At 41.2% G+C, this 25,520-nt stretch overlaps 1 protein-coding gene across 5 annotated transcripts in view; it reads right to left on the bottom strand.

The window, feature by feature from the left end:
• Positions 1 to 25,520, bottom strand: part of LOC139537416 (ubiquitin carboxyl-terminal hydrolase 25-like) — a 66,768-nt gene that overhangs the window by 1,575 nt on the left and 39,673 nt on the right. For 3 of the 5 annotated variants that reach the window (XM_071338668.1, XM_071338669.1, XM_071338670.1), the window contains 8 exons: positions 16,664 to 16,806; positions 16,276 to 16,431; positions 11,343 to 11,438; positions 10,759 to 10,937; positions 9,947 to 10,025; positions 9,561 to 9,640; positions 8,755 to 8,878; positions 4,064 to 4,256 (listed from right to left, as the gene is read on the bottom strand). In XM_071338668.1, the coding sequence (XP_071194769.1) occupies positions 4,064 to 4,256; positions 8,755 to 8,878; positions 9,561 to 9,640; positions 9,947 to 10,025; positions 10,759 to 10,937; positions 11,343 to 11,438; positions 16,276 to 16,431; positions 16,664 to 16,806 (1,050 nt within the window). The remainder of the gene's footprint in view (positions 1 to 4,063; positions 4,257 to 8,754; positions 8,879 to 9,560; positions 9,641 to 9,946; positions 10,026 to 10,758; positions 10,938 to 11,342; positions 11,439 to 16,275; positions 16,432 to 16,663; positions 16,807 to 25,520) is intronic. The other 2 variants (XM_071338671.1, XM_071338672.1) reach the window with 2 other exon arrangements.

The following is a 25,520-nucleotide window of genomic DNA, read 5'->3' as shown; positions in this document are numbered from 1 at the left end:
TTTTGACCAATCCATGAAATGTTAAAATGTGTGTTTTTCCATATAAACTCAACAAAAAAAGAAATGTCCTCTCACTGTCAACTGCGTTAATTTTCAGCAAACTTAATATGTGTAAATATTTGTATGAACATAAGATTCAACAACTGAGGCATAACCTGAACAAGTTCCACAGACATGTGACTAACAGAAATTGAATAATGTGTCCCTGAACAAAGGGGGGTTCAAAATCAAAAGTAACAGTCAGTATCTGGTGTGGCCACCAGCTGCATTAAGTATTGCAGTGCATCTCCTCCTCATGGACTGCACCAGATTTGCCAGTTCTTGCTGTGAGATGTTACCCCACTCGTCCACCAAGGCACCTGCAAATTCCCAGACATTTCTGGGGGGAATGGCCCAAGCCCTCACCCTCCGATTCAACAGGTCCCAGACGTGCTCAATGGAATTGAGATCCGGGCTCTTCGCTGGCCATGGCAGAACACTGACATTCCTGTCTTGCAAGAAATCACACACAGAACGAGCAGTATGGCTGGTGGCATTGTCATGCTGGAGGGTCATGTCAGGATGAGCCTGCAGGAAGGGTACCACATGAGGGAGGAGGATGTCTTCCTGTACCTGTCCCGCAGGTGTGATGTTCGGACGTACCGATCCTGTGCAGGTGTTGTTATATGTGGTCTTCCACTGCGAGGACGATCAGCTGTCTGTCCTGTCTCCCTGTAGCGCAGTCTTATGCGTCTCACAGTACGAACATTGCAATTTATTGCCCTGGCCACATCTGCAGTCCTCACGCCTCCTTGCAGTATGCCTAAGGCACGTTCACGCAGATGAGCAGGGACCCTGGGCATCTTTCTTTTTCAGAGTCAGCAGAAAGGGGCGGCAGGGTAGCCTAGTGGTTAGAGCGTTGGACTAGTAACCGAAAGGTTGCAAGTTCAAATCCCCGAGCTGACAAGGTACAAATCTGTCGTTCTGCCCCTGAACAAGGCAGTTAACCCACTGTTCCTAGGCCGTCATTGAAAATAAGAATTTGTTCTTAACTGACTTGCCTAGTTAAATAAAGGTAAAAAAAAAAAAAAAAGGCCTATTTGGTGTCCTAAGTTTTCATAACTGTGACCGTAATTGCCTACCACCTGTAAGTTGTTAGAGTCTTAACGACCATTTCACAGGTGCATGTTCATTAATTGTTTATGGTTCATTGAACAAGCATGGGAAAGTGTTTAAACCCTTTATAATGACCCTGTCTTTACAAATTATCTTTGAAAGACAGGGACCTGAAAATAGGGACGTTACTTTTTTTGCTGAGATGTGGATGTATGTATGTATGTACGTATGGATGCACGCACACACACACACTTGAAGTCGGAAGTTTACATACACTTGGAGTCATTAAAACTCATTTTTCAACCACTTGTTAACAAACTATTGTTTTGGCAAGTACGTAAGGACATCTACTTTGCATGACAAGTAATTTTTCCAACATTTGTTTACAGACAGATTATTTCACTGTATCACAATGCCAGTGGGTCAGAAGTTTACATACACTAAGTTGACTGTGCCTTTAAACAGCTTGGAAAATTCCAGAAAATTACGGAATGGCTTTAGAAGCTTCTGATAGGCTAATTGACATCATTTGAATCAATTGGAGGTGTACCTGTGGATGTATTTAAAGGCCTACCTTCAAACTCAGTGCCTCTTTGCTTGACATCATGGGAAAATCAAAAGAAATCAGCCAAGACCTCAGAAAAAAAATAGTGGTTCATCATGGGAGCGATTTCCAAACGCCTGAAGGTACCACGTTATTCTGTACAAACAATAGTATGCAAGTATAAACACCATGGGACCACGCAGCCGTCATACCGCTCAGGAAGGAGACGCGGTCTGTCTCCTAGAGATGAATGTATTTTGGTGAGAAAAGTGCAAATCAATCCCAGAACAGGACCTTGTGAAGATGCTGGAGGAAACGGGTCCAAAAGTATCTACAGTAAAATGAGTCCTATATTGACGTAACCTGAAAGGCCGCTCAGCAAGGAAGAAACCACTGCTCCAAACCCGCCATAAAAAAAGCCAGACTACAGTTTGCAACTGCACATGGGGACAAAGATCGTACTTTTTGGAGAAATGTTCTCTGGTCTGATGAAACAAAAATTGAACTGTTTGGCCATAATGACCATTGTTATGTTTGGAGGAAAAAGGGGGAGGCTTGCAAGCCAAAGAACACCATCCCAACCATGAGGCACAGGGATGGCAGCATCATGTTGTGGGGGTGCTTTGCTGCAGGAGGGACTGGTGCCCTTCACAAAATAGATGGCATCATGAGGAATGAAAATGTTGTGGATATATTGAAGCAACATCTCAAGACATCAGTCAGGAAGTTAAAGCTTGGTCACAAATGGACAATGACCCAAAGCATACTTCCAAAGTTTCTATGGGAGGGCTTTGACCTCAATCCCATAAAGGCCTAAAAACCTGATTCAGTTACACCAGCTCTGTCAGGAGGAATGGGCCAAAATTCACCCAACTTATTGTGGGAAACTTGTGGAAGGCTACCCGAAACGTTTGACCCAAGTTAAACAATTGAAAGGCAATGCTACCAAATACTAATTGAGTGTATGTAAACTTCTGACCCACTGGGAATGTGATGAAAGAAATAAAAGCTGAAATAAATCATTCTCTCTATTATTCTGACATTTCACATTCTTAAAATAAAGTGGGGATCCAAACTGACCTAATTTTACTAGGATTAAATGTCAGGAATTGTGAAAAACAGAGTTTAAATGTATTTGGCTAAGGTGTACGTAAACTTCTGACTTCAACTGTACATACATACATACCCTATGTGTTTGAATAAAATCAACTATATGTAGGCTACTGAGCTTGTCTGATGCTTTAAGACACACAAATTACTTGAGTGAGCCAGAGATCCAGAAAGCCTAACCAGAAGCAAAAAAATCCTGTTCCTGACCCTCTTCCTCCCGCTAATGCTGGCCTTCGCAGATTCTGCTGTTACGCTCCTAATACTGTAGGTACACCAGGGGTCGGCAACCTTTTCCATTTGGAGTGCCAATTTATCTTAACATTTCTACCAATCAGCATGGCAGTTAAGATTTTTATATGCACATTTTCGTGGAATAGTTTCATAGAATTTATAATGAAGGCTTCGTATGGATGTATAACAGACTTTATTTATTTGCCGTTTGAGGTGAAGAAAAAATTACTTTCAGAAGTTACCACAGTGGTGGTGAGTTAAGACAATCAGAAATATTATCAGATCCCCAAATGGGCACATTTATAGGCCTACTTCTATGTATAAATCAGGTGCGTATCCTTACTCAACATTGACAGGAGTGCCACAAACAAACGACAATGAATAAATTGACTTTTACATTTGAGATTCTTCAAAGTAGCCACCCTTTGCCTTGATGGCAGCTTTGAGTCATTGTCCTGTTGAAAAACAAATGATTGCGTTTCGTGGGACTAACATTTGTTTTTCAACAGGACAATGACCCAACACACCTCCAGGCTGTGTAAGGGCTATTTGACCAAGGAGAGTGATGGAGTGCTGCATCAGATGACCTGGCCTCCACAATCACCCGACCTCAACCCAATTGAGATGTTTTGGGATGAATTGGTCCACAGAGTGAAGGAAAAGCAGCCAACAAGTGCTCAGCATATGTGGCAACTCCTTCAAGACTGTTGGGAAAGCATTCCAGGTGAAGCTGGTTGAGAGAATGACAAGTGTGCAAAACTGTCATCAAGGCAACGGGTGGCTACTTTGAAGAATCTTAAATATAAAATAGATTTAGATTTGTTTAACACTTTTTGGGTTAATACATGATTCCATGTGTTATTTCATAGTTTGTCTTTACTATTATTCTACAATGTAGAAAATAGTCAAATGAAAAACCCTTGAATGAGTAGGTGTGTCCAAACTTTTGACTGGTACTGCATATATTTTAGACTGCTCGACTAAAAAAATCTTGGTTGACCAACAGTCTATCAACCAAACAATCGACTAAATTGTGTGTGTGGGGGGGGGGGGGGGGGTCAGCCCTAAAACAAACAAACTCACGCTCCATCTCTTGTCCCAGGTAGGAGCACCAGCGGTTCCTCATGTCCTCCACAGACAGCAGGTCCTTCTCTATGTCGTGGACCAGCAATAGGGGGATGCATGGCACCACCAGCTCATTCATGATGCTCAAGCCGTTGCTCACCTCCGGCTCCTCACCAGACTCAAACATCCCCGCTGCATTCTCGTTCAGTTTCTAATGGGCAAAGCACATAGTGACAAGAAAAAGTATGTGAACCCTTTGGAATTGCCTGGATTTCTGCATAAATTGGTCATCAAATTTGATCTGATCTTCATCTGAGTCACAACAGACAAACAGTGTTCTTAAACTAATAACACACCAATTATTGTACTTTTCTTATCTATATTGAATACATAATTTAAACATTCACAGTGTAGGTTGGAAAAAGTATGTGAATCCCTAGGCTAATGACTTCTCCAAAAGCTAATTGGAGTCAGGAATCAGCTAACCTGGAGTCCAATCAATGAGACGAGATTGGAGATATTGGTTCGAGCTGTCCTATAAAAAACACTTGCAAAATTAAATTTGAGTTTGCTATTCACAAGAAGCATTGCCTGATGTGAACCATGCCTCGAACAAAATATCTCAAAAGACATAAGAATTGTTGACTTGCATAAAGCTGGAAATGGTTTCAAAAGTATCTCTAAAAGCCTTGATGTTCATCAGTCCATAGTAAGACAAATTGTCTATAAATGGAGAAAGTTCAGCACTGTTGCTACTCTCCCTAGAAGTGTCCGTCCTGCAAAGATGACTGCAAGAGCATAGCGCAGAATGCTCAATGAGGTTAAGAAGAATCCTAGAGTGTCAGCTAATGACTTACAGACATCTCTGGAACATGCTAACATCTCTGTTGACGAGTCTACGATACGTAAAACACTAAACAAGAATGGGGTTCATGGGAGGACACCGCGGAATAAGTCACTGCTGTCCAAAAAAAACATTGCTGCACGTCTGAAGTTCACAAAAGAGCAACTGGATGTTCCACAGCACTACTGGCAAAATATTCAGTGGGCAGATTAAACTAAAGTTGAGTTGTTTGGAAGGAACACACAACACTATGTCTTGAGATGAAAAGGCACAGCACACCAACATCAAAACCTCATCCCAACTATAAAGTATGGTGGAGGGAGCATCATGGTTTGGGGCTGCTTTGCTGCCTCAGAGCCTGGACAGCTTGCTATCATCGATGAAAAAATTAAGTTTATCAAGACATTTTGCAGGAGAATGTAAGGCTATCTGTCCGCCAATTGAAGCTCAACAGAAGTTGGTTAATGCAACAGGACAATGACCCAAAACACAGAAGTAAATCAACAACAGAATGGCTTCAACAGAAGAAAATACACCTTCTGGAATGGCCCAGTCAGAGTCCTGACCTCAACCTGATTAAGATGCTGTGGCATGACCTCAAGAGAGCAGTTCACACCAGACATCCCAAGAATATTACTGAACTGAAACAGTTTTGTAAAGAGGAATGGTCCAAAATTCCTGACCGTTGTGCAGGTCTGATCCCCAACTACAGAAAACGTTTGGTTGAGGTTATTGCTGTCAAAAGAAGGGTCAACCAGTTATTAAATCCAAGGGTTCACATACTTTTTCCATCCTGCAATGTGAATGTTTACACGGTGTGTTCAATAAAGACAAGAAAACGTATAATTGTTTGTGTGTTATTAGTTTAAGCAGACTGTGTTTGTCTATTGTTGTGACTTAGATTAAACTCAGATTTGATTACTAATTTATGTAGAACTCCAGGTAATTCCAAAGGGTTTACATACTTTTTCTTGCCACTGTACATATAGATTGACGACTTCGGGATTAGTTTGAAGTGGTATGCTAACAAATTTACCAGTATTAGCTACTCTGTCAAAACAGACTTAAGAGGACAGGCAGGTATTGCTAATGTATATGTATTTACATTCGAGACCACCTCTGTATGAAAGGCTGCAGCCCAGGTAAGTCACAGACCATTTGCATTACCCCTATCTGGTAGTCATCTATCCACACTGTCAATATCAGAGGATGTCAAGGCCTGTGGTACTGACGTGGGCAGTGACGTACTAGATGATGCAGACACTTCGCTCTGTTCTCCTTAGCCAAGTCCTGCTCTGCTGCAGACACAAACTCCCTGACCTTATCTGTGGAAAAGACCTTACACAGAGGCAGGCGGTCACTCAGGAATTAGAGGGACTAGGTGGGGACTCACAAAAAATCCCAGTACATTAACTGTGTCAATGTTAGCAGTGTTTTCAATTAAAACAGGGCAGAAGGTAAACAGCAGGGCTTGAGAGAGCGGGCCCGAGCAGGGAGCCAGGGGATCGTTCTGGCCAGAGATCTGAGATGGCGGCTATAACTCTAACTGTAACAGAGCCCTGACGGAGAGAGCAGAGGTTCGCTCAGGACACAGCCGTGTCTCACGGTAATGTGTTTACACTCGCTGGGCCTCCTGCTTCCTATTCCCACTTGGATGATTACATTAAGAGCACAATGCCGGTGTAAGGTTACTGAGTGCAGGAGCAGCAACAGGGCCGACGAGGAGGAACAGGGTCTCTCCCTCTCTCGGTTCAGACAAGACCAGTCACAGCCTGATCCGACCGACCGGGGAATCAATCCATCTAAGCCCTAACAGATAGAACCAGAACACAGCTTGGAGATGGGATAGTAAACAAAATGAAACTGTAGTCTGATCAGAATATTGAACTGATTTTTCCTCCAAACAAATACAGAGCCTTCAGAAAGTATTCATACCACTTGACTTATTCCACATTCTGTTACAGCCTGAATTCAAAATGGATTAAATATATGTATTTTCTCACACAATACCCCATAATGACAAAGTGAAAAGATGTTTAGACATTTTTGCAAATTTATTGAAAATGAAATATCTAATTTACTTAAGTATTCACACATGTTAGAATCACCTTTGGCAGCGATTACAGCTGTGAGTCTTTCTGGGTAAGTATAAGAGCTTTGCACACCTGGAACGTACAATATTTGTACATTATCCTTTTAAAAACTTGTTAAAACTCTGATCATTGCTAGACAGACATTTTGAAATCTTGCAGAAACTGTAACTAAGCCACTGAGGAACATTCAATGTTGTTTTGGGAAGCAACACCAGTGTATATTTGGCCTTGTGTTTTAGGTTATTATTCTGAAAGGTGAATTTGTCTCCCAGTGTCTGTTGGAAAGCAGACAGAATCAGGTTTTCCTCTGGGATTTTGCCTGTTCTTAGCTCTATTCTGTTTCTTTATACCCTAAAAAGACCTCCCTAGTCCTTGCCAATGACAAGCATACCCATAACCACCATGCTTAAAAATATTAAGAGTGGTACTCATGATATGTTGTGTGGGATTTCCCCCAAACATAACACTTTGTATTCAGGACATTAAGTTAATTTCTTTGCCACATTTTTTGCAGTTTTACTTTAGTTGCAAAGAGGATGCATGTTTTGGAATATTTGAATTCTGTACATGCTTCCTTCTTTTCACTCTGTAGAACTAGTAACTTCACAACACTAACTTAAATTACAATGTTGATCCATCCTCCGTTTTCTCTTATCACAGCCATGTAACTATTTTAAAGTCACCAATGGCCTCATGGTGAAATCCCTGAGCAGTTTCCTTCCTCTCCGGCAACTGAGTTAGGAAGGACGCCTGTATCTTTATAGTGACTGGATGTATTGATACACTAGCCAAAGTGTAATTAATAACTTTACTTTACTATGCCCAAAGGGATATTCAATGTCTGCTTTTTTCTACCAATACTGTAGGTGCCCTTTGTGAGGAATTAGAAAAGGTGCCCTTTGTGGTTGAATCTGTGTTTGAAATTCTCTGCTCGACCTTACAGATAATTGTATGTGTGGGGTACAGAGAGTAAGTAGTCATTCAAAAATCATGTTGAACACTATTATTGCACACAGTCTATGCAAATTATGTGACTTGTTAAGCACATTTTTACTCCTGAACGTATTTAGGCTTGCCATAACAAAGGGGTTGAATACTTTTTGACTCAAGACATTTCAGCTTTTAATTTTTAAATAATTTGTAAACATTTCTAAAAAACATAATTCCATGTTGACATTATGTGTAGGCTAGTGAGAAAATCTCAATTTTATCCATTTTAAATTCAGACTGTAAGACAACATTTTGAAAAAGTCAAGGGGAGTGAATACTTTCTGAAGGCACTGTAGCATCTGCTGAGAAAAGTTCTGTGGGAATCTTTATGGGAAATAAAAAAAGCCAATGTAATATCTCAGCTAGAACAGGAACAAGCCTGCATCAATTCTAGAGATTATGGGGTGGAGGGATAGTCTTGTTCGACATTAGTCACTGTGACCAGCGGGATGGCACAAATGAGTTAGGTGCTCAGAGACAGAGACTTGCTGATGATGAGACAGAGGATAGTGGTGTTCATTTTTCAAAGGGAATGACTTGAACTACTTCCACTGTGACCTATTGATTTGATTGGAAACGTGATGATCTTTAAAATACAATGGACTAACTTTGACCACTTTCCTCACATTTAGGGTGAAACTTTGACTCTTTAAAAATTGTATGTACCAAATGCTAAATCTGCTGAAGCATAAGAAAATCATACCGCATCTTACGTGAACTAACTAAATAAGATCAACTGACAGACTTCCAATAGAACAGTGTCAGGGTGAGGGTTGTCTCACCAGCAGGCACTCTCTGCGGTAGAGCCCTATGAGCTCATCGTCGTGACCTCGGTACAACCCTTTGACCAACAGCTCTCTGTTGTACTGGTATGAGTAGATCAGGTACATCAATGCCTCCACAAAGCTACAGAGAAACAGACACAGTCAGATACATTATAGTAGAATCAGGGTGGAACAAATTTAACCACAAGGGCTGCTTTCACACAGGCGGCCCAATTCTGTTTTTCCACTAATTGGTCTTTTGACCGATCTTTTCACATCTTTTTCAGAGCTGATCTGATTGGTCAAAAAAGTTTTAAAAAAGGTCAGAATTGGGCTGGCTACCTGTGTAAATGCTGCAATAGAGGGGCAGAGGACATATAAAATCAGTTTTAGCTGTGTCTACAAGGGATAGTAGAGCTGTAACAGTCAGGCTTTTTCATTAAGAAGATTTAAAACAGATGTATTGGAGGAAAAATTAACAGAAGAAACAGAGGAAATAACCAAGTACATGAACAACCATCTTGATCTATGCCAGACTGACTGAGCTCCAGATGTAAGGATGGGGGGTGTTAAGGGACCTGCTGCCCTCTACAGGTGACTTTAAGAAGTTCCCATGCTTAACAAAGCTGCACTATCAGGTGCTTCTACTAATAATGCAATAATCTAGAGATCATTTTAATCTACATTTTAAATGTTTTCTATACTGAAATGGTTGGGCAATGTGAGTTCCCATTTGTTTGCAGTAAGATATGGAGGCTGGAAATAAAAGCTCTGGGTCGTGAAGAGAAGAACGTGACAACAGTCCAGCCAATTGGCAGTCTCACCTTTTCTTCTGGAACAGCTCCAAGCCAATCATCAGGAAGATTGTTGTCTCGCGGAAATTCCTGTAGTCCTGATGCCACATCTGTGAACATTGTAGGGAACAGAGTTGACGAGAAAGAGCTTGAAAGGATTTTAAGGATAGATCTATAACATTTGGATCTGTACATAAAAGCTTAAATTGTTTTTTTTTCATTGGATTATCCATAGCAGAGTTTATATTGGGTCAGTTACAATTTAAAGACTGTAATGATTTAAACCTTATACTCAAATGTAAATGACTCTGATACTAGTTTATTCTGTTTCATTTCAACTGTCAAAACATCCTAATAAGATGTTCCAGACAAAACATTGTAAATCAGTCAAAACCAGAGTGTTTCAGAATGCTGACCTCATACTCCTCCATGTTGATCTCCTCTGGCTTAATGAGGTCTAGTTTGGCACGGGCCACCTTCATAATGCTCTTACACCTGAGAGGGGGGGGAATGAGGAGAAAGGGAAAGCAAAAGAGAAAGTAAAAGGAAAGAGAAGAGAAAGGGAGACAGAGTGCTGTTGGTATGATGAATCATACTGGTGAGGAACTAGCTACTCCAGGAGATGAAACAGTACACAGTGGTCCTGAGGCCACGACACACAGGCCCCATGAATGACTGCTTACTGCAGAGAAACACTACTACTGAACCACACACTCCTCTCCAGAGCTTCTGATTGAGGCCACATGCAACAAAGAAATCTTAATATAAACCGGGTAGTTTATATCCTGGATGCTGATTGGCTGAAAGTCGTGGTATATCAGACTGTATATCACGGGTATGACAAAACATTTATTTTTACTGTTACGATTACGTTGGTAACCAGTTTATAATAGCAATGAGGCACCTTTAGGTTTGTGGTATATGGCCAATATACCACGGCTAAGTGATGTATCGTACATAAGAACAGCTCTAAGCATTGGTATATTGGACATATGCCACACCCCCCTGGCTTTATTGCTTAATTATACCTGCTCAGAAGAGGAACATCTATTCACCGATGAAAGTGGATCATGGCTACCCTCTGCTGGTGAATTTGTGAAGTTCAGAGGTAATAAACTGGTGTTTTCTTTTTTGTTTTACCAAAGAATGATAGGACAGACTCATAATTCAAAAATTAACCAAATAGGAGTTACAGGAAACAAGTTTTGGTGGTTTAACCCATAAATACCGTTCATTAAAGCCCAGGTTTCGGTCAGCAAACTGCATGAGGAGGGTTCTCTCCAGGATCTTCTTGGGGGCCTGGTTCTGGATGAAGTAGACGATGACGTGCTGCAATCGGTAGTCATTCCCCGGGGCTGTGTCCTCCTGGGCAAACCTCAGCAGACGGGTGTACTCCACCTTAATGGCCTGACACACATAGATCGAGCATGGGGTGAATGGACTTTGATAGGCCAAACTAACATTAGAACTTCAGAGTAGGCCTAGATTAGAACATAAATAAACATCTGCAGAAGACAAAACCATCGTCTCCATGTAAGAGTTGTCAAGATCATCATCATCCTCCTCATCCTTGTAAACAAAACTCAAAGAGTTGATTCAAGTTCTCTTTGATCAAATGAACCTCATTGTCCAGGTGACACCAAGTCCAATTTCTGTAGGATGCTTTTGATGAGAACAACTGACTCAAAAAGACAGAACTAGTGAAATGCTAGGTAAAACGGGATGGGAGGATGGTTGTTGAGAGGCAGTAGAAGTACAGCATCACAGAAGGAGTGAATAAAGGTGTGAAAGAGAAATGAGATCGGAATGTACCTTGAAGAAGGCCGCTTCAGGCCCAAGCTTTTCAAACACAGTCCTTGCTTTGCCAATGGACATTATAATACCCTGCATGTTTGGAGTCATCATGGCCTGCAGTACCCAAGGAGTGGAAGCATGTTACAATAGTAGAAAGTAGATCCCCTTAGAATTGAACGAGCCCAGCAAACCCCCAAAATAATACACTTTTCTGGTACAGCACTATGTGAGCACTACCATACATCAGTCAGCAGACAATGCATACAGTCAAAAGTTTGGACGCACCTACTCATTCTAGGGTTTTTCTAAAAATGTTACTGTTTTCTACATTGTAGAATAATAGTGAAGACACCAAAACAGTGAAATAACACATATAGAATCATGTAGTAACCAAAAAAAAAAAGTGTTATTTTATATTTGAGATTCCTCAAAGTAGCCACCCTTTGCCTTGATGACAGCTTTGCACACTCTGCATTCTCTCAACCAGCTTCATGAGGTAGTCACCTAAAATGCAATTCAATCAGCAGGTGTGCCTTGTTAAAAGTTAATTTGTGGAATTTCTATCCTTCTTATATGGCCTCGACAACATTCCGCTGAAAAGGCAGAGCGCGAAATTCAAAAATATTTTTTAGAAATATGTAACTTTCATACATTTACAAGTGCAATACACCAAATTAAAGCTTAACTTCTTGTTAATCTACCCATCATGTCCGATTTCAAAAAGGCTTTACAGCGAAATCACACCATATGATTATGTTAGGTCAGAGCCTAGTCACAAAAACACATACAGCCATTTTCCAGCCAAAGAGAGGAGTCACAAAAAGCAGAAATAGAGATAAAATGAATCACTAACCTTTGATGAACTTCATCAGATGGCACTCATAGGACTTCATGTTACACAATAAATGTATGTTTTGTTCGATAAAGTTCATATTATATCCAAAAATCTCAGTTTACATTGGCGCGTTATGGTCAGTAATGTTGTGCCTCGAAAACACCCGGCAAATTTTCAGAGAGCCACATCAATAAAGATATACTTCTCCTTAATGCAACCGATGTGTCAGATTACGGAAAAAGCACACCATGCAATAATCTGAGTACGGCGCTCAGACACAAAAACAAGCCATACAGGTACCTGCCATGTTGTGGAGTCAATAGAAGTCAGAAATAGCATTATAAATATTCACTTACCTTTGATGATCATCAGAATGCACTCCCAGGAATCCCAGTTCCGCAATAAATGTTTGTTTTGTTCGATAAAGTCCATCATTTATGTCCAAATACCTCCATTTTGTTAGCGCGTTCAGTTCACAATCCAAACTCACGAGGCGCGGGCAAGTCCAGGCGAAAGTTCAGACGAAAAGTCCAAAAAGTTATATAACAGTTCGTAGAAACATGTCAAACGATGTATAGAATCAATCTTTAGGATGTTAACATAAATCTTCAATAATGTTTCAACCGGAGAATTCCTTTGTCTTTAGAAATGCAATGGAACGCAGGTCGCTCTCATGGCCATGCGCGTGACCAGCTCATGGCGTTCTGCCAGACACCTGGTTGAAACAGCTCTCATTCCCTCCTCCTTCACAGTAGAAGCCTGAAACAAGGTTCTAAAGAATGTTGACATTAGTGGAAGCCGTAGGAAGTTCAATTATGACCCCATAGACACTGTATATTAGAAAGGCAATGAGTTTGAAAAACTACAAACCTCAGATTTCCCACTTCCTGGTTGAATTTTTCTCAGGTTTTCACCTGCCATATGAGTTCTGTTATACTCACAGACATCATTCAAACAGTTTTAGAAACTTCAGAGTGTTTTCTATCCAAATCTACTAATAATATGCATATATTAGCTTCTGGGCCTGAGTAGCAGGAAGTTTACTCTGGGCACACTTTTCATCCGAACGTGAAATTGCTGCCCACTATCCCAAACAGGTTAATTCATTTGAGCCAATTAGTTGTCTTGTGACAAGGTAGGACTGATATACAGAAGATAGCACTATTTGGTAAAAGACCAAGTCCATATTATGGCAAGAACAGCTCAAATATCAAATACAATTGTACTTGACACATGCGCCGAATACAACAGGTGTAGAGCTTACGGGGGGGGGGGCAATGTGAATAGTCTGGGGAACCATTTGATTATATGTTCAGACGTCTTATGGCTTGGGGGTAGAAGCTGTTTAGAAGCCTCTTGGACCTAGACTTGGTGCTCTGGTACCGCACAGTAGAAGAGACAACAGTATATGACTACGTTGTCTGGAGTCTGACAATTTTTAGGGCCTTCCTCTGACACAACCTGATATAGAGGTCCTGGATGGCAGGAAGCTTGGCCCCGGTGATGTACTGGGCCGTAAGCACTACCCTCTGTAGTGCCTTGTGGTCGGAGGCCGAGCAGTTGCCATATCAGACAGGGATGCAATCATTCAGGATGCTCTCGATGGTGCAGCTGTTAAAAAAATTGAGGATCTGAGGACCCATGCCAAATCTTTTCAGTCTCCTGAGGGGGAATAGGTTTTGTCGTGCCCTCTTCACAACTGTCTTGGTGTGCTTGGACCATGTTATTTTGTTGATGATGTAGACACCAAGGAACTTGAATCTCTCAACCTGCTCCACTGCAGCCCTGTCGATGAGAATGGGGGCGTGCTCGGTCCTCCTTTTCCTGTAGTCCACAATCTTCTCCGTTGTCTTGATCACGTTGAGGGAGAAGTTGTTGTCCTTGCGCCACATGGTCAGTTCTCTGACCTCCTCCTTATCGGCTGTCTCATCATTATCGGTGATCAAGCTTACCACTTGTGTCATCGGCAAACTAAATGGTGTTAGAGTCGTGCAAACAACGTTTCTCTTTGCCAAAGAAGCAAAGAGAAACTGTCCATCATTACTTTAAAACATGAAGGTCAGTCAATACGGAAAATTTCAAGAACTTTGAAAATTTCAAGTGCAGTGACAAAAACCATTAAGTGTTATGAAACGATCTCATAAGGACCGCCACAGGAATGGAAGACCCAGAGTTACCTCTGCTGCAGAGGATAAGTTCAATAGAGTTAACTGCACCTCAGATTGCAGCCCAAATAAACGCTTCAGAGTTCAAGTAACAGACACATCAACATCAACTCTTCAGAGGAGACTGCTTGAATCAGGCCTTCATGGTCAAATTGCTGCAAAGAAACCACTACTAAAGGACACCAATAAGAAGAAGAGACTTGCTTGGGCCAAGAAATATGAGCAATGGACATTAGACCGGTGGAAATCTGTCCTTTGGTCTGATGAGTCCAAATTGGAGATTTTTGGTTCCAACCGCTGTGTCTTTGTGAGATGCAGAGTAGGTGAAGGGATGATCTCCGCATGTGTGGTTCCCACAGTGAAGCATGGAGGAGGAGATGTGATGGTTTGGGGGTGCTTTGCTGGTGACATTGTCTGTGATTTATTTTGAATTCAAGGCACACTTAACCAGCATGGTTACCACAGCATTCTGTAGCGATAAGCCATCCGATCTGGTTTGCACTTAGTTATACATTTGTTTTTCAACAGGACTATGACCCAACACAACTCAAGACTGTATAAGGGCTATTTGACCAAGGAGAGTGATGGAGTGCTGCATCAGATGACCTGGCCTCCACAATCACCCGACCTCAACCCAATTGAGATGTTTTGGGATGAGTTGGTCCGCAGAGTGAAGGAAAAGCAGCAAACAAGTACTCAGCATATGTGGGAACTCCTTCAAGATGGTTGGGAAAAGCATTCCAGGTGAAGCTGGTTGAGAGAATGCCAAGATTGTTCAAAGCCGTCATCAAGGCAAAGGGTGGCTACTTAGAAGAATCTAAAATATATTTTGATTTGTTTAACACTTTTTTGTTTACTACATGAATCCATGTCTGTTATTTCATAGTTTTGATGTCTCCACTATTATTCTACAATGTAGACAATAGTAAAAATAAAGAAAAACCCTTGAATGAGTAGGTGTGTCGAAACTTTTGACTGGTACTGTATGTTAGATTCACTCTACTAATGTGAGGTACACACACAGCTCGTCATGTGAAGGACACAATGGATGCTTTAAAATAAATTGCCATGTGAACGACAGTCTCTGTGAAAGGCAGCCCTGTGAAGGTCGAGGTCCTTATGGTAAAGACAGTCTCTACAGACAGCCCTATACAGTCCTAGTGTGGTACAGCAAGCAGACAGTCTTTGGTCTATTTAAGGGCATAGAAATTAAACATTGATTCTACTACAGCACTTTGACAACATTTTTCACCAGACTCTCTTGTAAATGACAAACCAAGCAAAACCAACTAATTTATTGATAGGAGCAGTGAGACGATGCAGTTACATTAAGCTTGTATTTTTCCATCCCAAAGGGTTTATATATGATACAAACACAGTATGTATGAATCAAAAAGGATGTTAGAAACAGTAAGACATAACTGCGCAAATCACATTTACATTTAACATTTGCTCCTGAGATGCGGTTTATTTCTCAGCAGCAAAAATAAACACTAGGCAATTGAGTCGCTGTTTAGGTGAAGTTTCTGTCCAAATATCTCTGTTGTAGAGTAGAGTGCTTCTGTTGCTAGATGCAAGTAGGCTTGACAGGGATAGGCTTTTCTCACAATATATTATTATAGCTAGCCCAAGGCTAGTTTCATCGTCTAGGATAGTGCACTGGCTGTAGTCTAATATAGCACCCTATCTTGGTCTGCCAAGAGGTTTGGTTGAAAATGTCAACAGTGACTTGCCCTGAGCTAACCATGACTCTGGTTTGAAAACTGCTCTGAATTAAGATTTACTCAGGTGTGAAAAGTCTGTAGGAGAACCAAGAGGAGAACATCTCCTCATCCTAATCACCAACAGGCAAGAGACTTTTTAGCACACCAAATAAGTCAGCTGGGTGAGCTGAGTGTCGAGCGCTACCTCATCACTTGTTACCCCCCCTCCCGACGACAAAGCTTCCCACCTGGGGGATGGCCACCTCTGCCATACGGTGGGCAGAGGGCTTATCCTTCACAGGGGGGTCAGAAGGAGGCGCGAGAGGGGTTTCAGGGTTCACCTTGATTTCAGGCTGGGGGGGAGGGCGTGGGGAGACACTCTCCCCACTGGACTGTGGAGAGAGCTAGAAAGAGAAGAGAAAAGGGGAACGAAAAGGGAACGAAAAGGGAAAGAAAGAAGCATGGAGGGCGAAGTTAAACAGAAAGAGAAAAAAGGATGAAAATAACTTTACTGGGGTTGAGTGGTAGGCCTACGTGGTTCTTTGAAGTGAGCGTAGAAGGAGCAGTTGTATAGCGTGTGTGTGTAAGAGGTGGAGTATGTGTGTGTGTGTTATCTGCTGTGCTATATGGTCTTACTGCAGTAAGCAGTCCCTCAGGGCTCCTCTCCTCCTGCTGCTCGGCTGCAGCCTTGGAGATGGCCCTCTCTGTGTCCTCCTGCAGGTGCCTGGAGAAGTCTGTGGGGGACGGCTGCTCCATGTACTCTGGGTCCTGCTGTGGAGCTGGAGGAACCACACACAAACCAACAACCAACATGAAATACACTACTACAGGCAAGCCAAATCTAGTCTGTCTAATATAATTTTTACACTGTTGTGTCGATCTGCACCACGCCCAAACTATGCTGGTCTGGAAATTTTATTTTTACACTTCCAGAAACTATGGTGGATGTGTAACCAGGCCAGCACTGGTGATGTGCAGTTCGCAAATGATAGGTTCTTATTGAACAACTGTTTTTATTGACTGGTCAGTCATGATTTGTATTTTTCAGGACTCGTTGATTTTAGTTGTTCATTTGACCTGCTGGCCCCCATGAACACAGTAGGATTAATACGTGTTCCTCAGGCTGAGCAGCTCCGGAGACATGCTCCGACCAACTGTCTATCATATGCGCGTGGAAAAAAATAGATCATCCTGCAGACAGCAGAGAGAAGAAAAAGACATTTAGCACTGGCGTAGCACAACCTCCCATAGCCCACACCACCCAAAATGTTCTTCTTTGGGGGGGGTTGGGGTCCCCCTGGATGTCAGGCCTCAATAGATACTATATTAACAAGTCAGAATTACAGGAAATTATCTTTAAAATTTTAAGATTTTCTCTCCACCTCAGGGCAAAATTTGTAGAATAGCAGGAAATTAGCTCAGGGATTCTCAGGAAGTCGGGACAATCCTTGCCCGGCAGGGAAGCTTCATTTTTATAGAATATTGTTTCGGTTTGTTTTCATTATTTGAGCTTAAAAATGTACATTTAAGGGAAAATATTTGTTTTGGATATTCTCAATACTATAAACGTCCATGCCGACTCCATGCCTGGAAATGCCCTTGTCAGGAGCAAAGCATCCCAATTTCCAAAACTCTCCAAAAAATGTTTACAATAAAAAGGCTAAAAATGTATATTAATTGAACAATTATCATATGTAGTTTCTTGCAATAGCCCTCTGTTACTTTAAATATACTTCTCTCAAAACTTCGATTCCTAAAAGATGTGTTCGGAGATTTGGTTTACTCTGTCAAATTTGTCTAAAATCCTAAATAAAAATCAGGAATCATAAAGCAACTGAGGGAAAACTAAATTGCTACTGAATGAAGATTTTACATTTTTTACATTTTAATTGGTCAACTGTGTAAAATAACAACTCCGTAAGACTTAAACTCTGTCAGAATACTGTAAGATTTGATAGAATAGTTGTTTTTATTGTGTATTCTAAAATGAATAATTTTCCATATTTTTCAAATGTTTGTATTGAACTTTTATTTTTAGAGACAAAAATATGTCTGTTTTGAGTGTCGTCAACTCCATCACTGATGGCTAACCCCCTTAAGATAAATGTTTTTGTGAATATTCTGAAAAACATATTGTAATCACTGTTCTGTAACATATGCTTTTGCACAGTATTTGCTGTGCTAGACCTAAGGGATAATGTTTGCATTTTAAATGTTTTATGTTCTAAATGTAGAAAAACATGCCAAAATTCTAACAAAATTAACCCTGGGCTATTAATAATTTAATAGTGAAATAAAAAAAAATTGAGATTTGTATAATATATTTGAATAATCTAAACAATCATTAATTATAAAAATGACTGGATTTATGATGTCTGACGGAGTTGACATAAATCCAGTCATTTACATTTTCTGAAAAAATGATTAGGTTGTTCCTTTATATGGTGTGATAGGTGATACTTTGGTCTATTAAAATATATATTTCAAATTTTGTTAAAAACGCCCACACCAGTAAACCTTTTTATTTAATTTTTATTTGAGCTGAAAGACAATAGCCAGAGCTTACCCATGATGTTGCACAATACATTTACAGTGCCTTCAGAAAGTATTCATACCCCTTGACATATTCCACATTGTGTTACAGCCAGAATTCAAAATGGATTAAAAAAGTATTATTATTATTATACAATGTAGAAAATAGTAAAAATAAAGAAAAACCCTGGAATGAGTAGGTGTCCAAGCTTTTGACTGATACTGTATAACTAAGCAATTTAGATAATTGATATATCGGTAGCTAGCTTACTGAAATGATAAACAGAGAGAACAAAGAATATAGCCATTTAATAATGTCCATGTCCAAATACTAATGATGTCTGGAGTCCGACGCGGTTACCTGGAATTATCATAACGGCAAAAGTCAGACAAAAGTCAATCATCAACATAGCTTGTATAGGCACGGTTTATTTCTATTTTTTTATTTAACTAGGCAAGTCAGTTAAGAACAAATTCTTATTTACAATGACGGCCTACCAAGAGGCAAAAGGCTTCCTGCGGGGGCTGGGATTTAAAAAAAAATATATATAGAACAAAACACAAATCACGACAAGAGAGACACCACAACACTACATAAAGAGAGGCCTAAGACAACACAGCATGGTAGCAACACAACATGAGAACAACATGGTAGCAACAACAGCAGCAGCACAAAACATGGTGCAAACATTATTGGACACAGACAACAGCACACAGAAGGTAGAGACAACAATACATCACGCGAAGCAGCCACAACTGTCAGTAAGAGTGTCCATGATTGAGTCTTTGAATGAAGAGATTGAGATAACTGTCCAGTTTGAGTGTTTGTTGCAGCTCGTTCCAGTCGCTAGCTGCAGCGAACTGAAAAGAAGAGAGACCCAGGGATGTGTGTGCTGTGGGGACCTTTAACAGAATGTGACTGGCAGAGCGGGTGTTGTAAGTGGAGGATGAGGGCTGCAGTAGATATCTCAGATAGGGGGGAGTGAGGCCTAAGAGGGTTTTATAAATAAGCATCAAGCAGTGGGTCTTGCAACGGGTATACAGAGATGACCAGTTTAGAGTTTAGTGTGATGATGTGTCCTATAAGTGACATTGGTGGAAAATCTGACGGCCGAACGGTAAAGAACATCTAGCCGCTCGAGAGCACCCTTACCAGCCGATCTATAAATTACGTCTCCGTAATATAGCATGTGTAGGATGGTCATCTGAATCAGGGTTAGTTTGGCAGCTGGGGTGAAAGAGGAGATTACGATAGAGGAACCAAGTCTAGATTTAACCTTAGCCTGCAGCTTTGATATGTGCTGAGAGAAGGACAGTGTACTGTCTAGCCATACTCCCAAGAACTTGTATGAGGTGACTACCTCAAGCTCTAAACTCTCAGATGTAGTAATCACACCGGTGGGGAGAGGGGCATTCTTACCAAATCACATGATCATTGTTTTAGAGGTGTTCAGAACAAGGTAAGGGCAGAGAAAGCTTGTTGGACACTAAGAAAGCTTTGTTGTAGAGCGTTTAACACACAACCCGGGGAGGGGCCAGCTGAGTATAAGACTATCATCTGCATATAAATGGATGAGAGAGCTTCCTACTGCCTGAGCTATGCTGTTGATGGAAATTGAGAAGAGCGTGGGGCCTAAGACCGAGCCTTGGGGTACTCCCTTGGTGACAGGCAGTGGCTGAGACAGCAGATGTTCTGACTTTATACACTGCACTCTGAGGTAGTTAGCAAACCAGGCCAATGACCCCTCAGAGACACCAACACTCCTTAGCTGGTCCACAAGAATGGAATGTTCTACCGTATCAAAAGCTTTGGCCAAGTCAATAAAAATAGCAGCACAACATTGCTTAGAATCAAGGGCAATTGTGACATAATTTAGGACCTTTAGGGTGGGTTGCACCAACATGGTTTAAATTAATCTAGGATTAGAGCTAATCTAGGTTTTGTAAATCTAGGTTTATAATTAAGCAGAGATGTGCTGCACCACTTAATTTTAAAATCATAGATTTACTGATCCAGATTAACGGTTTTAAACTATGATTAGTGACATGTTACACCAATATATGAGGTATTTCGTGAGTTGAAACGAAGTAGCTAGCCTACTTCACAAATGAGGCCAAAGTTGCTGTCCCTTAGTTATTATTTCATTATGTAGAACTACTGAAACTCCATCGTGAAAGTTGTCACGGTTGGCTGATTTGAAATAAAAATTCGTTATTTGCAAGTACTAAACAGAAAACTAATTAATTAGCTAATGTTAGCTACTGTAGCTAGCTAGTTTATAAACCAAGCATAAAATATAAGTTATTATAGACATTACAAAAACATTATTTATTATTTGTCCACTAGCCACCTGATCATGGCACATCAAAGAAAATTTCTCCCCTTACGAAAAAAAAAACTCCTGTCCGAGCTGATGAAGGAATTTAGTAACGTACATGAGGGGAGGATAAAAAGACAAACACAATTGTCAAAAAGAAGGAAGACACCTGGGCCATATTATGCGACAGATTCAATGGATCGACACGGATTAAAGAGAAGAGGGACCCAAATCGGATGAAGGAGTGCTGGAAAAACTTAAAAGCCAAAGCCAAAAAGGATGTGTCAGAGGAGAGGGGCTATTTCAGACCAGTAGGGGGGCCTCCATCCAGGGGAATTGATCCCATCACCCAGAAGATATGCGAGATAATTCCCCAGCAGTTTGCCCCTCTCCTTAACCCCTATGGTGATGACGAACAACTCGACCCACCAATATTTAGTAAGCATAAGTAACAGGTAAATATCAATGACTATAATGCACATTAAAACTAACGTTAACACTACTTCACTACAATGTTACCGTTATCAGCCCCGTCACAGCATGTTGCATAACATCATCATTCGTACCAAGGCTGGGCATATCATAAGCCCAGCCTTGTTGTACAAAATGGCACGTAAATAGCCTACTAATAATGAGTTAATTTTCTTTCTTTCCTTTAGTTGAGCTGACACCCTGTGTCGTAGAGAAACAGCAGTGCCTGGATCTTGCACCAGCAGCAAAAACACCAGACAAGCCAAGCAAACGCCCCAGAACTGACATGAACCAAGCTCATATTGATGTTTTGGAGCTGGAGAGAGAGAAAAATGTACTGCAAATTGACGTCCTGAATTTACCAAAAGAGCTACTGCAAATAGGAATGTGTGTAGTCTATTTTCCCTAGTACACCTGGGAATCTAGCTCTCCAGTAAAATCCAGCTGGTGTTTCCTCTGTAGGGTTGAACCTCATGTACTGATTCTTCAGACCGGCAATAGCACTGGACACTGACTAAAATCCTGCCGACGGTTGACTTGTGGAGTCCAAAGAGACCATCCACCATCTGGAAACATCTAGTTGCATAGAACCGTAGGGCCACCAGAAGCTGAAGTAGTGGGGGTACAGCCTCGTTCCTATCACTCCCAAGCTTAATTAATGGTTGGTCCAATCTTTCTTTCCAGTTGCATTACAGAGTCGTTGGAGAAGCGGTATCTCCTTGAAAACTCATCGTTATCATAAAACTCAACAGGATTCAACCTGTCTCAAATTATTCTGAGGAATTATGTTGTTCTGGTCTCTCCACAGTAGATATGCTGCCATTTTAATCAGTTAAACCATCTCAAGAGGCAGTTCAGAATTTCTTTTTAAAAAGGAGGAGCACTGGGGCTAGTTGCATTAGAAGGGGTGGGAGATGAGGAAATGTTGGACGGGCAAGGAGGCATGGCTGAGTCAAATAGGAATCCTGACTTAATGAAGTGGTGATAAAAGAGCTCAGTCATGTGCTCCTTGTCAGTAACAACCACATCATCAACATTAGGGGACATGGGCAGCTGTGGGGAGGAGGGTTATTCTCTAGGTCTTTAACCTTTTTCCAGAAATTCTTAGGGTTAGACCCACAGAGAGAGAGAACTGCTCTCTTTAAAGAAACTAACTTTGTTAGGCCTTCCGGATTGCCTGAGTGCACTTAATTCTAATTTATCTGAACGAGAGCCAGTCAGCCTGAGCATGCGTGTACCGAGCCTTTCGCCAAATGGAATTCTTGAGGTGGAGTAACTCTGCCAGATCACAGTCGAACCAGGGGCTGAACCTGTTTCTAATTCTCATTTTCTTTATTGGGGCGTGTGTGTTAACAATATAAAAAAAGAAAGCCCAAGCATATTCGACAGAGGGGATCATGCTGATTCTATACCAACTTACAAAGGAAAGGTCATGAAGGAGGGCTTGTTCATCAGTTAGTTTCCCGAAATATGCAGTCTACAAAAAAACAAGACAGTTGGCGCAGATCTATCATTCAGGCCATGTGCTTGCATTCATGATGAGATACGATTGTTAGCTTGATAGTTAGAACGTTTGTGACTAAAACCCATTGAGGCAATTGTTAATTCGAAATGACACAACGACAAGGTTCCAGTTTAACAAAGTTTACTATACTATATGAACACACTACAAGTAGCCATTACACTCGAGGCTAGGTCCAACAACCACCAGCCTTCCTGCGCATGCGCCCTCTTGACTTAGTGATAGCCCCGTAATAACAGGAATATAGGGATACTTAAAACATGAACTTAACAATCTCCCCCTTTTCTTTAAAGACAAATAAAACATCAACAACATAATTAAATGTCCAAGTATTATTCAAGATCCCCATTACAAATGGGTTGTGTGACAGTTCTTATTTGTATTACTCAAGCTGCCACTTTCCATTACTGAGAGCCTGTAGGAGCGAGAGCCTGTAGGAGCACAAGACCGGATGCTCCTTTTTTAGTCAGACAGTCAGCAAGCTGTTCCTTTGTGGTCTACCACAGAATCCGCTGGATTCTCTGTGCTTGAATAAGTTCCTTGATGCTGAGTCTTTTCTCTGTGACAGACTTGGTTGACTTCACAGCATCAACTAATAAGTAGTTGTCAGCGACACAAACTACAGGTAGAAAGTGCTGTTTTGTCTCACCAGTGGTAAGCTCTGAGAACAGAGTTGCAAGAAAGATAGCATTGTCAACTCCATCCCCAAGACCAAGGGTTTCTCCAGCAAGTCCGCTTCGGACAACCCTTGTGATCCTTTTTTTGACTGCCAACAGATAGGTGAGAATCTTCCTCCTTCACCCATTAACACGATTAGATGTCCACCTTGTGTGCCTCCATCTGTAAGGTTCCCTAGCGAAGCATCTCTGAAGACAACTAGTTTGAAAGAGTCATCTTATCCAACATGCTGAAACTTTAATATCACTTGTTGTGATTTCAGATTACCAACAACTTTGTTTGCCTCATGAATGGTTTGTACAGTGGCGTGTTTTGTGTTAGATGCCAAGTTGCAAACATCAAACATTACATCAGGTCTACTCTGTCTATCAACCCATAAAATTTGTCCTATCTTTGACCTCAATTTATCAGCTTCAATTCCACAGAGGGGAATTCCTTTGTACGGCTCTTGAAGAATCCATGTGGATGGGTTGAAGATTCTTGATATAGCTCTCCTGTTGCATCAGTATTTTGCCATCAACTGTAATAAACTCTATGCCAATATAACAAAAATGTATGATCATGCTCCTCACGGCCAACCTAGAAAACAGCTTTGAGGTGTGGAATCACAGTTGAAGCAAAGGTCTCTGAGCCACCCCAGATAAAGTCATCAACATGACAGGCAAGTACTCCAGTCACATTGCAGTCTTGATCAAGCCAATAGAAGACTGCAGGATCCACTTGTGACATTTTTCCACCTGTATTCAGCATTGTTGCCTTGACTTTGTTGTACCAGTAGAGTGATCCATCTGCCAGTCCATACACACACTTTTTTAGTTTCCACAGTGTTCCTTCGCTTTTAGCTTCAGGCGGAGGTCGGATGTGAATGTCCCTTGACAGCTCTGTTCCCTGCAAAAATCCAGATTTGATGTCTATGGAATTAAGTTTCCATTTTTTATGGCAGATCATTGACATCAGCCATCTGAGTGACTCTGAGGCGCATGTCGGTGAGTCTTTTGGGAGTTCTTTAGCAGCCAGCTCCTCAAAACCTCTAGCCACTAGACGTGCTTTAGGCACTATTCCAGTTAAGGATTCTTTAAGGGTACACACCCACCTTGTTGAGACGCATTTATGGCCAATGTCTTTGACTTCCTCAAACACTCAATTTTTCCTCCAATTACTGAGCTCATCTAGCTTAGCTGAGCCAAATGACACGTCCTTTGTTTCAAGTACATCATCATTTTGAATGTCATTCTGTTTTTCTCGATATTCCATTGATTAAATTCTGATATTATCTACAAGTGACAGGTCAGCTGACCCTGTTGTACCAGAAAGTGTAGCTGGTTCAGAGTACTGCAAGTTGTACCAGTTCTTGTGTTTTACTTTTCCTGCTCGTCCAATGACGGTTGCTGTATGTGGAATACCACTTTCTCTGTCCATGTATTTAACAGTTTGTCCTGTTTTCAGATTGGAATAACCATGTTCTCTTAACACATATGGCTGTTGTTGAATGTTTTCCTCATTTGAACGCTCAATAGTATTACCTGTGGCATGGTTAAAGGTCTCTGCTCCATTTCCTGTGTCAGTTTCAGTGTCCATATCATTGGATGTGACATCTGGTAGGTTTGTGTCTGTTACTGTGCCCTTTTTGTCATTTTCATTAGGAGACTGATTCTCAGCTACAGCCCCTCTATCTTGTTGATCATTTACTTTCCGCAATCTTGAGTGATGCACCCTGACAATCATGCCTTCGTGCCTCACAAATATCACCACACCATCTTGACCAATGACTACTCCCGGTCCTTTCCACTCTTGACAGTCAACTCGTTTGTAGTACACTTTGTTTCCAGTTTTGTACTTATCATCATCATTATTCCCTGAACTGCTGAGTAACTTCTGAAGTCTGTCAACTGTATCATGTCCAAACTGTTTGTAAAGCTTTTGCAATACTTTGTGTTTTTCTTTAGTGCTCATGTTCTCTGTGACTGTCAGA

This window comes from Salvelinus alpinus, chromosome 13, assembly GCF_045679555.1.
Source record: "Salvelinus alpinus chromosome 13, SLU_Salpinus.1, whole genome shotgun sequence".
NCBI lineage: Eukaryota > Metazoa > Chordata > Actinopteri > Salmoniformes > Salmonidae > Salvelinus > Salvelinus alpinus.
The sequence above is the reverse complement of the archived record's forward strand: the minus strand, read 5'-3'. Positions and strand labels throughout refer to the sequence as shown.